Source organism: Paralichthys olivaceus, chromosome 6, assembly GCF_024713975.1.
Source record: "Paralichthys olivaceus isolate ysfri-2021 chromosome 6, ASM2471397v2, whole genome shotgun sequence".
In the NCBI taxonomy this organism is placed as follows: Eukaryota; Metazoa; Chordata; class Actinopteri; order Pleuronectiformes; family Paralichthyidae; genus Paralichthys; species Paralichthys olivaceus.
Genome location: NC_091098.1, coordinates 15,508,211 through 15,522,357, shown reverse-complemented (window position 1 = coordinate 15,522,357; position 14,147 = coordinate 15,508,211). Strand labels below are relative to the sequence as shown.

The following is a 14,147-nucleotide window of genomic DNA, read 5'->3' as shown; positions in this document are numbered from 1 at the left end:
ACATTAGTGGAGATGGAACCAACTTCCAAGTCTCTATGACCTTCAGAAAAAAAGTTATTGAAGAATATCTTGAACTCCTATAGGTTTTCATCCCTAACCCTAACCCTAATCACAACCCAAAAAGCAAACACTAATCACAACCCTAACCCTACCACTTGCAAAGGTCGTAGAAGCTCGGGGGTGGTACCAATGGATCGGGCATAGCCACATTAGTGGAGATGGAACCAACTTCCAAGTCTCTATGACCTACAGAAAAAAAGTTATGGAAGAATATCTTGATCTCCAATGGGTACTCATCCCTAACCCTAACCCTAATCACAACCCTAACCCTAACCCTAATCACAACCCTAACCCTAACCCTAATCACAACCCTAACCCTAATTGCAACTCTAACCCATATTCACCATAGGGTGAATAACTCCGCACTGCTTGCTCGAAACGTGCTGAAATTCGGTGTGGTTGCGTGGCAGGCTACCCTTTATCAATCCTGAAATGCCCAAGTCTCTAGGAATTTCAGAGAAAAAGTTATTCAAAAATATCTTGTACTTTTTTTTACAGATTTGGTGGTTTCACCATTTGCGAAGGTCGCAGAAGCTCGGGGATGGTCTCAATGGATCGGGCATAGCCACATTAGTGGAGATGGAACCAACGTCCAAGTCTCTATGACCTTCAGAAAAAAAGTTATTGAAGAATATCTTGAACTCCTATAGGTTTTCATCCCTAACCCTAACCCTAATCACAACCCAAAAAGCAAACACTAATCACAACCCTAACCCTACCACTTGCAAAGGTCGTAGAAGCTCGGGGGTGGTACCAATGGATCGGGCATAGCCACATTAGTGGAGATGGAACCAACTTCCAAGTCTCTATGACCTACAGAAAAAAAGTTATGGAAGAATATCTTGATCTCCAATGGGTACTCATCCCTAACCCTAACCCTAATCACAACCCTAACCCTAACCCTAACCCTAATCACAACCCTAACCCTAATTGCAACTCTAACCCATATTCACCATAGGGTGAATAACTCCGCACTGCTTGCTCAAAACGTGCTGAAATTCGGTGTGGTTGCGTGGCAGGCTACCCTTTATCAATCCTGAAATGCCCAAGTCTCTAGGAATTTCAGAGAAAAAGTTATTCAAAAATATCTTGTACTTTTTTTTACAGATTTGGTGGTTTCACCATGTGCGAAGGTCGCAGAAGCTCAGGGATGGTCCCAATGGATCGGGCATAGCCACATTAGTGGAGATGGAACCAACTTCCAAGTCTCTATGACCTTCAGAAAAAAAGTTATTGAAGAATATCTTGAACTCCTATAGGTTTTCATCCCTAACCCTAACCCTAATCACAACCCAAAAAGCAAACACTAATCACAACCCTAACCCTACCACTTGCAAAGGTCGTAGAAGCTCTGGGGTGGTACCAATGGATCGGGCATAGCCACATTAGTGGTGATGGAACCAACTTCCAAGTCTCTATGACCTACAGAAAAAAAGTTATGGAAGAATATCTTGATCTCCAATGGGTACTCATCCCTAACCCTAACCCTAATCACAACCCTAACCCTAACCCTAACCCTAACCCTAACCCTAATCACAACCCTAACCCTAACCCTAATCACAACCCTAACCCTAATTGCAACTCTAACCCATATTCACCATAGGGTGAATAACTCCGCACTGCTTGCTCAAAACGTGCTGAAATTCGGTGTGGTTGCGTGGCAGGCTACCCTTTATCAATCCTGAAATGCCCAAGTCTCTAGGAATTTCAGAGAAAAAGTTATTCAAAAATATCTTGTACTTTTTTTTACAGATTTGGTGGTTTCACCATGTGCGAAGGTCGCAGAAGCTCGGGGATGGTCCCAATGGATCGGGCATAGCCACATTAGTGGAGATGGAACCAACTTCCAAGTCTCTATGACCTTCAGAAAAAAAGTTATTGAAGAATATCTTGAACTCCTATAGATTTTCATCCCTAACCCTAACCCTAATCACAACCCAAAAAGCAAACACTAATCACAACCCTAACCCTACCACTTGCAAAGGTCGTAGAAGCTCGGGGGTGGTACCAATGGATCGGGCATAGCCACATTAGTGGAGATGGAACCAACTTCCAAGTCTCTATGACCTACAGAAAAAAAGTTATGGAAGAATATCTTGATCTCCAATGGGTACTCATCCCTAACCCTAACCCTAATCACAACCCTAACCCTAACCCTAATCACAACCCTAACCCTAACCCTAATCACAACCCTAACCCTAATTGCAACTCTAACCCATATTCACCATAGGGTGAATAACTCCGCACTGCTTGCTCGAAACGTGCTGAAATTCGGTGTGGTTGCGTGGCAGGCTACCCTTTATCAATCCTGAAATGCCCAAGTCTCTAGGAATTTCAGAGAAAAAGTTATTCAAAAATATCTTGTACTTTTTTTTACAGATTTGGTGGTTTCACCATTTGCGAAGGTCGCAGAAGCTCGGGGATGGTCTCAATGGATCGGGCATAGCCACATTAGTGGAGATGGAACCAACGTCCAAGTCTCTATGACCTTCAGAAAAAAAGTTATTGAAGAATATCTTGAACTCCTATAGGTTTTCATCCCTAACCCTAACCCTAATCACAACCCAAAAAGCAAACACTAATCACAACCCTAACCCTACCACTTGCAAAGGTCGTAGAAGCTCGGGGGTGGTACCAATGGATCGGGCATAGCCACATTAGTGGAGATGGAACCAACTTCCAAGTCTCTATGACCTACAGAAAAAAAGTTATGGAAGAATATCTTGATCTCCAATGGGTACTCATCCCTAACCCTAACCCTAATCACAACCCTAACCCTAACCCTAACCCTAATCACAACCCTAACCCTAATTGCAACTCTAACCCATATTCACCATAGGGTGAATAACTCCGCACTGCTTGCTCAAAACGTGCTGAAATTCGGTGTGGTTGCGTGGCAGGCTACCCTTTATCAATCCTGAAATGCCCAAGTCTCTAGGAATTTCAGAGAAAAAGTTATTCAAAAATATCTTGTACTTTTTTTTACAGATTTGGTGGTTTCACCATGTGCGAAGGTCGCAGAAGCTCAGGGATGGTCCCAATGGATCGGGCATAGCCACATTAGTGGAGATGGAACCAACTTCCAAGTCTCTATGACCTTCAGAAAAAAAGTTATTGAAGAATATCTTGAACTCCTATAGGTTTTCATCCCTAACCCTAACCCTAATCACAACCCAAAAAGCAAACACTAATCACAACCCTAACCCTACCACTTGCAAAGGTCGTAGAAGCTCTGGGGTGGTACCAATGGATCGGGCATAGCCACATTAGTGGTGATGGAACCAACTTCCAAGTCTCTATGACCTACAGAAAAAAAGTTATGGAAGAATATCTTGATCTCCAATGGGTACTCATCCCTAACCCTAACCCTAATCACAACCCTAACCCTAACCCTAACCCTAACCCTAACCCTAATCACAACCCTAACCCTAACCCTAATCACAACCCTAACCCTAATTGCAACTCTAACCCATATTCACCATAGGGTGAATAACTCCGCACTGCTTGCTCAAAACGTGCTGAAATTCGGTGTGGTTGCGTGGCAGGCTACCCTTTATCAATCCTGAAATGCCCAAGTCTCTAGGAATTTCAGAGAAAAAGTTATTCAAAAATATCTTGTACTTTTTTTTACAGATTTGGTGGTTTCACCATGTGCGAAGGTCGCAGAAGCTCGGGGATGGTCCCAATGGATCGGGCATAGCCACATTAGTGGAGATGGAACCAACTTCCAAGTCTCTATGACCTTCAGAAAAAAAGTTATTGAAGAATATCTTGAACTCCTATAGATTTTCATCCCTAACCCTAACCCTAATCACAACCCAAAAAGCAAACACTAATCACAACCCTAACCCTACCACTTGCAAAGGTCGTAGAAGCTCGGGGGTGGTACCAATGGATCGGGCATAGCCACATTAGTGGAGATGGAACCAACTTCCAAGTCTCTATGACCTACAGAAAAAAAGTTATGGAAGAATATCTTGATCTCCAATGGGTACTCATCCCTAACCCTAACCCTAATCACAACCCTAACCCTAACCCTAATCACAACCCTAACCCTAACCCTAATTGCAACCCTAACCCATATTCACCATAGGGTGAATAACTCTGCGCTGCTTACTCAAAATGTGCTGAAATTCGGTGTGGTTGTGTGGCACGCCCCCCTTTATCAATCATGAAATGCTCAATTCTCTATGACTTTCAGAAAAAAAGCTATTCAAAAATATCTTCTACTTCTTTTTTTAGATTTGGTGGTTTCATGATTTCCGAAGGTCGTAGAAGCTAGGGGCTGGTCCCAATGGATAGGGCATAGCCACATTAGTGGTGATGGAACGGACCTCCAAGTCTCTATGACCTTCAGAAAAAAAGTTATTGAAGAATATCTTGATCTCCAATGGGTACTCATCCCTAACCCTAACCCTAATCACAACCCTAAAAGCAAACACTAATCACAACCCTAACCCTACCCCTTGCAAAGGTTGTAAAAGCTCGGGGGTGGTGCTAATGGATCGGGCATAGCCACATTAGTAGAGATGGAATCAACTTCCAAGTCTCTATGACCTACAGAAAAAAAGTTATGGAAGAATATCTTGATCCTCAATGGGTACTCATCCCTAACCCTAACCCTAATCACAACCCTAACCCTAACCCTAATCACAACCCTAACCCTAACCCTAATCACAACCCTAACCCTAATTGCAACCCTAACCCATATTCACAATAGGGTGAATAACTCTGCGCTGCTTGCTCGAAATGTGCTGAAATTTGGTGTGAACCTGTGGCACAACCCCCTTTATTAATCTTGTAATGCTCAAGTCTCTATGACTTTCAGAAAAAAAGCTATTCAAAAATATCTTCTACTTTTTTTTTTAGATTTGGTGGTTTCATGATTTCCGAAGGTCGTAGAAGCTCAGGGATGGTCCCAATGGATCGGGCATAGCCACATTAGTGGCGATGGAACCAACATCCAAGTCTCTATGACCTTCAGAAAAAAAGTTATTGAAGAATATCTTGATCTCCAATGGGTACTCATCCCTAACCCTAACCCTAATTGCAACCCTAACGATTTGGCTTTAGAAGTGCCCATCCTTTTCTGTTGTGTTTATCTGTGCTTTTTTTCAAATGCACAGATACACATTAAAATTAATAAAAAATTAAATCCCCTCTAAGTACTCAGATTATTAAAAATGTTATATACCTAACAGACTGCAGCTTTAATAAAAGTATTTTTTCCAACAAGACCCTCTGTATGTATTTAATAATAGATATTGAGTTTGTGTGTTTGTAAGTGTCATTTTGGTATAAATTTTGCTCATTCTTAAAAGCATAAGCTCCATTCAAAGAAAAAATTCCGGACCTCACTAATTTCTAAACCCTGGCTACGGCACTGCTCCAAATACACAGTGACACACAGGGGCTACTCACTGGGGCACTGAGAGACACAGATGGATCCGTACTGGTACTTTGCATTGGGGTTGGTCTCCATTTGAAACATCTGCTTGTTATAGATGAGAGTCTGGGGACACTGAGGCACACAGGCTCCGGAGTCGTTAAAATAACGACATGCCTGTGCAGGTACACACACACACACACACACACACACACACACACACACACACACAAAGGGACTCAAATAACACAAAGATGTGGTGCATTTGGATAATTTCTTCTATATCATCATTCTGGGGCAGAAAGGCCCAAAAATAAGACAGTGAAAAATATTAAAACTAAATAGATTCAAACTATTAAACATTTCTACAACACCAATATAAATAATTGTAGTAATTAATACAAACACCTGCCTGAAATAAGGGAAATCCTTTGACATTGATGTACTAATCATGTAGTAATACAATGAGATTGGAGATTGGAATGAGATTAGAAATAGAATTTAAAGAGACAATGCCATTTGGAACGAGATCCTTGATAAACCTATACTTTGTTGTCTGCAAAGACGGACTTTCCCTTTTTTTATCGACACATTCCAGCAGCGAGACAAAGACGTAGCACTTACAAAACAGTCCACGTCCAGAGGACCTTTACATCCCGCTGCACACTCTATGTGACAGCAGTCCCTGGGGCTCGTCCCAAAACAGCGGCCATTACACTGGGGAGCACACACCGTCTTAGTCACTGAGACACACAGGAGACATGGGTTGAACAGGGGTCACCAATGTGTGTGGTGTCCTTATGTCTTAGTGTGTGTATGTCCCCCTGTCTCTGCGTATTTCTCAGAGAAGGATGAGGAAGGAGTCAGAGACAGAGTAAGATGAATGAAAGGAAACAGAACAATTGGCCACTCACAGATCTGGCACTGGTCCTCATTTGGCCCCCAGCAGTACTTGCCACAAGATTTGTGGCACGGGCCTAAAATAGAGGAAGAGACTGAGACTGTAAAAAAAAGTCAATCTGAAAATATAATTGGGATTTGGGAAACAGGGCCATGCCAACAATGACCTCTCTCTCCGTTGTGCTGGATGTCAATAAGAGCGTTGCTGTCCCTGATGATATCTTTCCAGTGGATCCAAGGGCCATAACTCAGGTACTTGTTGTTGATAATCTGCACTCCTCCCTCCAGAATCTCTGTGAAGACATGGGTGATGCATGATAGACGCTATAAACACATAACAGCAAAGCAATCCCAGTAAATATTCTGCACAAATGGGTAAAATAGAAATAGTAGGTACAGGCGATAAGGGAGTAAATGTGGTTTCATAAGTAGGCCTTAGCTGAGGTATGCACTTTACTGAGTGCCATCCTAGTAATCACATTATAACCATGTGTTATATGTGCGAACCATGTGTTATTCCCAGGCTTGGCTTAATATATTGTTCCCCGGCAGCACCAATGTATCCTTCACCATAAATAATAACTAGTCTGAAAGCTATTTAAGAACCTTTTACAATGTAATTCCCACAAAGTTTTTTTTCTATCCATTTCCCTATCTTGTTGCCCATGAACAATATTAATGTACTCTACAATTATTAACTAGGTCAATAATTTAAAAGCACTTACAGAGAAATTTAGGTTTTCAGCTGTTATCCTCTTATTCCCTAAACTCTTGTACTTAGTAGGGGCGCTAGGCATTTTATCAGTACCCCATATTTACTAAACAATTACACTGTTTATGTGGCCTGTAATCTTAAGTGTTACTGATATTACATCTATCTTCTTTTCACTCCTGCAGCTGCTGCATACACATCTCAGGATTCACACAGTGCATTTCATTGGAACACTAGAAGACACTTTTCAGTTTGGGAGCTTGTAAGTTTATCATGTTGGTATAGTATAGTAATAGAGTAAAGTTTTTTTAGACCTCACTAACTTTCTTGCTACAAGATATGAAACAACCATTTTTTTTCTCATTCCACATTTACATTTCATTTTAAGTTTCACGTGTGAGATTTATTGTAAGTTTAAAAAAAAAAGTCAAATTAATTGCATCAAATCATTTATATTTGATTTCATTCTTCAGGATTACTGTATATTCTCTATTTTGAGCTACTTTGGTCCCTGGGGTAAATCACAGAGAAACACATGGGACTGAGATGCATGTGTGGCATCTTGCTCGGTTTTCCAGTAACCCTGCTCACCTGTAAGATTTGTGAGCCCCAGCTGCCGCAGGCCACTGGATCCGTCCTTGGGGTAGTTAAAGAAGACAGAGAGGGCGAAGCGTTTTTCATAGAGGCTGTTCCCTCTGATGATCCGCAGTTGCCCTAAAGGAATCTCCTGAAAGTGGTTCATGACGATCAGGATGTAGCCGGTCACCTCACGGATCGTCTTGGGTGAAGATAAAGATGGAGAACTTCAAACGGGAAACTACAGCATGCAGTGCACATCTTATACAATCAAGAGTGACAAGTAAATGAAGGAGGATGGTGTTTACGTTGAGGAAGGAGAAGTCCCTGTTACTCTCAATCTGACTGATCTCCAGGTTTCCCATGATGATCTCACAGCCATTGTACCAGTCTTTAATCAGGTTGTACTGATTCTCCTGAGAGCCCGTGGAGCTCAGTCTGTTCTGCGTACCTGGACAAACCTCTGGCACATAGGGAAACAAGGTGATATTTTAATCTTAAATTATTCTTAAATTATATTTTAATTTTAATAATGTCTTCAAACAATATGGAAATGGTAAGTTTGTGTATTTTATGTTATGTTTTCCCAGTCCATTCAAAGCACTTTACATCATTCATACAGAAGCAATTTGGGGTTCAGTATCTTGACGGATGGAATGCAGACTGGAGGAGTGGGGATCAAACCAACGCCTTTCTGGTTAGTGGACAACCCTCTCTACCATAGCTGATCCAAATACAAACACCTGCACATTGAGACAATCCCTTCTTTAGGTGATTTAAATGTAAGTTAAGTAATTCTTGGACATATCCACAGTCCTTATTCTGTGTAAAAATATTGACTCACTTTCAGCTGAACTTTCGTTTTTTTGCTGGACGTCACCACTTGAGCATCAGGGGGAACTTTGATCCGTTTTATTAAGGAAAAAAATGTGACAGTGGATTTTGTCCCCCACTAAATACTTTAAGAAGGGGTCTCTTTGTTACAGATGGAACAAACAAAAACTCTTTCATGGAGATGTTGGTATTGTTTTCAGACAGAGCTGAAAAAATGTGAGTCTGTCCTTTCAGAGCTGGTGTAAATGTTCTTTAACACCTTCTCCTACCTGTTCAAGAACCATGTAAAACCATAAAGGTTTAAATCCAGGTGACAGTACTTTGCATCCAAGCTAATCTAACAATAAACAGTGCTGCATGTTTTCCTGCTATGTCAAATTGCCTTTTTCTTCCATCCATATTATGAAAATATAAAGAGTTGTCAAATCCTCCTCAGTGAACATCAAGTCTACATTATGCTTTTTCAGTTTTTTCATTGCAACACTAGTAAAACAACAGTCATTCAGTTCATACCTCCCCTTATGAAATGTGAATGTTTGAATTCACTAGATCCCGAATTTTATTTGTATCTGCACCAAATTGCAAACACTTTTAAATATCAGTTCCCTCCACACGCCTGTTTTTTTCATCAAGGACCATGAATTCTTTGAGAAATCACCAAAGAAAGCAAAACAAATATCTGCCCCCTGACCTGGATCCACACCATATCAGATACTCCCACCAAGTTTCAATGGTAATCTGTTCAGCACTTTCTACTTACAAACAAACAAATAAACCAACCAACAAACAAACGGACAGGGGCGAAATCTCTTTGTCAGACATTATCACACAACTATAATGATAGAGAGAAATTAATAGAAACCTAATGACGAGCTGGAGTGTTTGAAAAATACAAACCTAAAAGCATATACATGAATGATTGGGGGTCAATTAAACTGCGCTTGATTGGGCATGGTGCCCCACCACTTTGATCCTTTAAAGCTGAAGGAATGAAGAATGTCTGAGTGATAGGGTTGCATTGTTTCTGCAGTATTTCTGTCTCTGGTGCGTCTTCCTGATGATGTCTGTGCTGCAGAGTTTGATGTGAAGCAGAGTAAAATAAGCAGGCTGTCACCTCGCTACATGTAGCAGTCACAGGCCCGGGGCTGACGGAGAGGAGGCCAAGGGTCGAGGGAACAAGGCTCCTCACAGACAAAGTGACTCATTGTGATAAAGCTATAAATGTGGTCAGTGTGTCCCAGTGAGTGAGGAGCGACGCAGTGACAGACAGTGATTCTGTGTGAGTGCATATGCGTATGTGTGTGCGTCTGAGGGGTCTGCACTGCTGAGATCATACCAGCAGACAATGGGCCGTGTGTGAGCTGGACACTCTGGCAGAGGGAAGGGAAATATCGTGAACGGAAGGAGACATACACACCATCTCGCACTGACCAACAGAAGCGGAGGTTCTGGCCCTTTATGTGCAACAGTTGCACCTGCAGCAGTAAACACATAAACAGTCATATTTTCTGTCTTCATCGAGGAACATGCAGAGGTATAAACCTGAATCTCTTCAGTTATATGGCATCAGCCATATCCTAACATCCATCCATCCATCTATCCATCCATCCTTCATCTGTACCACTTATCCTTTTAGAATCATTCGCTGATGTTTGGGTCAGGGTACCCTCACATTCAAACCTATGTCCACGTCCTATGTGCGGAAGTGTCCTTGGTCAAGATACTGAACAAATTGCCCCTGATGTCTGTGCCATTCAAAAAGTGCATGGTATAAATAGAAATACAGAGAAAACCCACAGAGACACACACTGCACACAGGAAGACCTCGACCGAACCAGGATTCGAACTGGAAATCTTCTTGCTGTGCCAACCACTGCACCACAGTGCAACCCTCATATCCCAATGCACTTACATACTCATTCTGGGAGCGCTGCATGATACCTCTGACTATCAGGACAATTTATTATACATATTCATGCACAGAAACAAGTTCAAGCGAAATAAACTCATTTTTGCTTTTTGAAACAGTGGTTTCTAACACATTACAGTGTAGTTCTCAGAACAAGGCAGTTTAGCCTCCACCAGGGATTTAATATAGCTCCCATTCACCACGAACAGTAAATAAAGTGCTAGAACACAGAGTAGTGTGTGAGACACGAGGGTGAACAGTTAATAAAATGTTCTCTTCTATTTACAAGTCTCTATACCATCTGTTCTGCTCTATCCTTCAGTGTAGCTGCATCTCACCATCTTAGCTGTTACATGTGATCTATCAATGCAGGTGGGTAATGCTGAGGAGTAACTTCCAGCAGGTGATTCAAACAGAAAAATAACAATTATAAAAAAGATTTAAGTATAGAGCAGAGGTAACATGGAAAAAATACTATATTAAAAATATGTTTAACATCTCTTCAAACAGGACAAAGAGGCTGTTATGCAATGATCCTACCTTCATGGCTTTGGGTTGATGAAGTTTGCAGCCTCCAAGATATCATCAAACACAGAAAAACGACTCCCCGCTGGTTCATGTTGATGTCTTATCTATTCACTGATATAATATCATATCATACACAAGTCTGGGTTGTCCTCCGAACAGCAGAGCAGGGTGTGAAAAACAAAACAGTAAAGGAAACATAAATTGCAAACAAAAGCTGTTCAGGTTCCAACCTCTGTAAGATGAGAAAAAAGAAAACCATGCAGTCAAAGTGAAGAGATCTTCGTAGAAAATGTAGTAATGAGAGCAGATAAAACGCGCCAATTGTAAAACTGAGAAAAGGCAAACAAGTGGCAGTTTGTTTTGATGCTGGGTTTCCCCTCCCAGAACAGGATGTGTGATTGGCCAGGAGCTTTATTTATGCACCAATCAGAGGTCCGTCCGTCATTTTTTTATCGAGCTGCAGCACTGAGCCTTATCATAGCAGAACCGAAATTCTGCTATAATAATGTAAGATAGAATAATAATAATGATAATGACAACATCAACAATAATAATAGTGAGAATAATATAATATAATATCTGTCATATCATGTAATAGAATACAATAGACTACAATAACAATTCACAGAGTAGAGTAGAATAGAAATGTATTCACCAAATAAATGCTTGCAGTCTAAACCTCTTACATGTGCAGCAGTGTGAACACCATGTACCACAGATGTCCACTTTCCCTGTGCAGTTATTTTGGTTTAGTGCTGTCAGCTGCTGCGTGTGGATGCAGCGCTCTGCTCTCTCTGTCAGCACCCAGTGATGTGAGTGGCTGCACTGTTTCCCCTGTAAAGAGCAGTATTGTGCCCGCAGCCCTGTCAACTGGTTAATCACCTCTTTGATGCGCATGTAGCAGCCTGACACAATGGGCACATTGTCAGGACGGTCAAGTGACTTCTGAACCCAAAACAAGAACATGCTTAATTTGAGAGAATGGACACAGAGCAGTCAAATGTCCAGAGCATGGAGCTGCAAGTGAAAGGCAGAGGACTCACTGATGTAACTGCTCCTGACAGATGGACTGTTAATCGGATTCTTTAAATAAGAGGCAGAGAGTTGAACAGTTGCTGGTTGTTTGGAATTATGTAGAAATCTAAGTAACAGCAATACTATTCAAACATCCTACTTTATTTTCAGTGGATGGTTTATTCTAATGTTGATCTTCTTAATCTATATAATGTGTTCATTAACCATCAAAACCATCAAACAGGAGAAAACTAAGCCTTAGTATGTCTGTACCTAGTGAATGATGAACTCCTCCAGCAGGAGGAGCCAGAGTCTGAGTGTTGGTGATTTAATGAGAGCTGCTGCAGGGCCTGCAGGAATTGGATGCAAGTGTTTGCACCTTAATGACTTTTTTAAATTCTGCATAAATACTCTCAAGCAGTCATCTGCACTAATGAATGGATCAGCTGTGATCTACTTGCCTGCTGAATGGTGGAAAATGTTGCAGAACTTCAATGAGTTGGATGACTTTTTCACAACTTGACTTGGCTTATTAAAACTGTGAAAAGGGGAAAATATCATGGTGGAAATAAAACTACAGTAATATCAAACACATTGGTCTTATTCCACATTCTCAGTTGAGTTTCCCTGTGCTCAGGCCAAGAAAAGTGACTTCCATAAAGGCCCAAGGATTCTATTGTTTCTGAGAGGAGAGTTTGGCACTAACACCACGGTGTCAGCCTCAGTGTCGGCCCTGGTGGCCCTGTCCCTTCCAACGCGAGGTGTGGGGGCGACTGACGTGGCCTTTTGCATTTACCACTCCCTTCAGAGATTGATGAATTGATTGTAGGGCTGCTGCCAGTGTGTCTGTGCACTGGGCGAAGGCGTCCCGGTTACGGGTGGGAATCCCAGCTATGGCATCCGCCCTGGGGCTACTATTGTGGCCGTCCTGCAGGGGGCCCTGGGGGCTGGTGGCCCCGGGAGCAGCTCTGACCCACATACTGCTGTCACACCCCTGGAGACACAGCGGCACTCTCCCCTGAGCGGACCTCAGATTGGCTCAGATAAAACGACTCTGTGAAGGGCAGCTATTCGACAGGGAAACTATACGATTGTGCCAAACTACTCTTAATGGCAGCAGTTATAGAAAAGAACAACAGAGAAAGATGACCCACACCCATGTTGTTCCCATAGTTCACCTGCTCTTTCCCTGCACATGTTCATCTCTACGTGCTTGATGATCAAGCTTGTCATATGTGCTGTTAATGAATCTGGATTAATCTGGTGGATCATATGAAAGTTGAAGCTGAAGTTAAATTCTTGACCAAGTTGGTATCACTCTCCACTCAAAAAGATGTCTTGCTTTTTTCCTCTGCCAAGGACGATATGTTTTCACTCATGTCTGTTTATTGTTTTATAGTAAAACTGATTTAAAACCAACTTGGAGGAGAGCTGAGTCCTGGGTCCTGGAAGAGCACATTACATTTTGGTGAGGATGTCTTTTAAGTGGCAGGATTTTTTATTTCACTTTCTTTAATTATGTTTTACTACATAATTTAGCTTATCAGATCATTTTATTTTTTATTTTATATTTCTACTTTAACAACTTAACAATCCCCTTAATGAGAGGCTTGTAGTTGTAACCTTATACAAATGTTTGACTTTCAATCTGTAGATCAGACAAATTAAGATTCAAGGCAGAGTATTCTTAAAACAAGTAGAGGAATAGAAACGTTTACAAAGGGGTAGGGAAAAGGGCAGATATCTCAATGAATAGACAAGAATGGCTGTAGAGTTCATACCTCTGCTCAGGCCCAACAGGCCCCTTGTGAAACAGCATTTAAATTCACCAGATGTTGATTTTTATTCTGATCCACACCAAATTATAGTTGTTGATACCAACCACCTAACTCTCCCTGATTGTTTTCATCCAATTCCAATAATTATTTCAAAAGAAAATAAAATTACTGCAAAAATGTGTTATATCACAATGTTAACAAGTGATAAAAATGACTGGATTTCCCCCTTATCTGAATCTGAATTATTCCCATCCTTTTGCCAAGTTTTGTGGAAATCCATTTAGCAGTTTTTGTTTTATATTGCTTTCAAACAAACAAACCAAACCTTGGCAGAGCTAATAAACACAAACTTCAGCTATATGGCCTCCGCTGAGGAGTCAAATCATAATCCAATGGTACAATAGCAAATAGTAAATAAATATGGGAAGAAAATGAGCAAAGCAAAGCAAA

General features: G+C 41.4%; 1 protein-coding gene across 1 annotated transcript in view; it reads right to left on the bottom strand.

Annotated features, from left to right (window-relative positions):
• erbb3b (erb-b2 receptor tyrosine kinase 3b) overlaps nt 1-11,261 on the bottom strand; it is a 70,591-nt gene extending 59,330 nt beyond the window's left edge. Inside the window, exons 1-7 of the mRNA XM_069527146.1 lie at nt 10,918-11,261; nt 7,943-8,095; nt 7,650-7,836; nt 6,514-6,639; nt 6,361-6,423; nt 6,071-6,189; nt 5,482-5,623 (exon numbers count right to left, since the gene is read on the bottom strand). Of these exons, the coding sequence (XP_069383247.1) occupies nt 5,482-5,623; nt 6,071-6,189; nt 6,361-6,423; nt 6,514-6,639; nt 7,650-7,836; nt 7,943-8,095; nt 10,918-10,923 (796 nt within the window). The 5' untranslated portion in view covers nt 10,924-11,261. The remainder of the gene's footprint in view (nt 1-5,481; nt 5,624-6,070; nt 6,190-6,360; nt 6,424-6,513; nt 6,640-7,649; nt 7,837-7,942; nt 8,096-10,917) is intronic.
• Between the last annotated feature and the right edge of the window lie 2,886 nt (nt 11,262-14,147).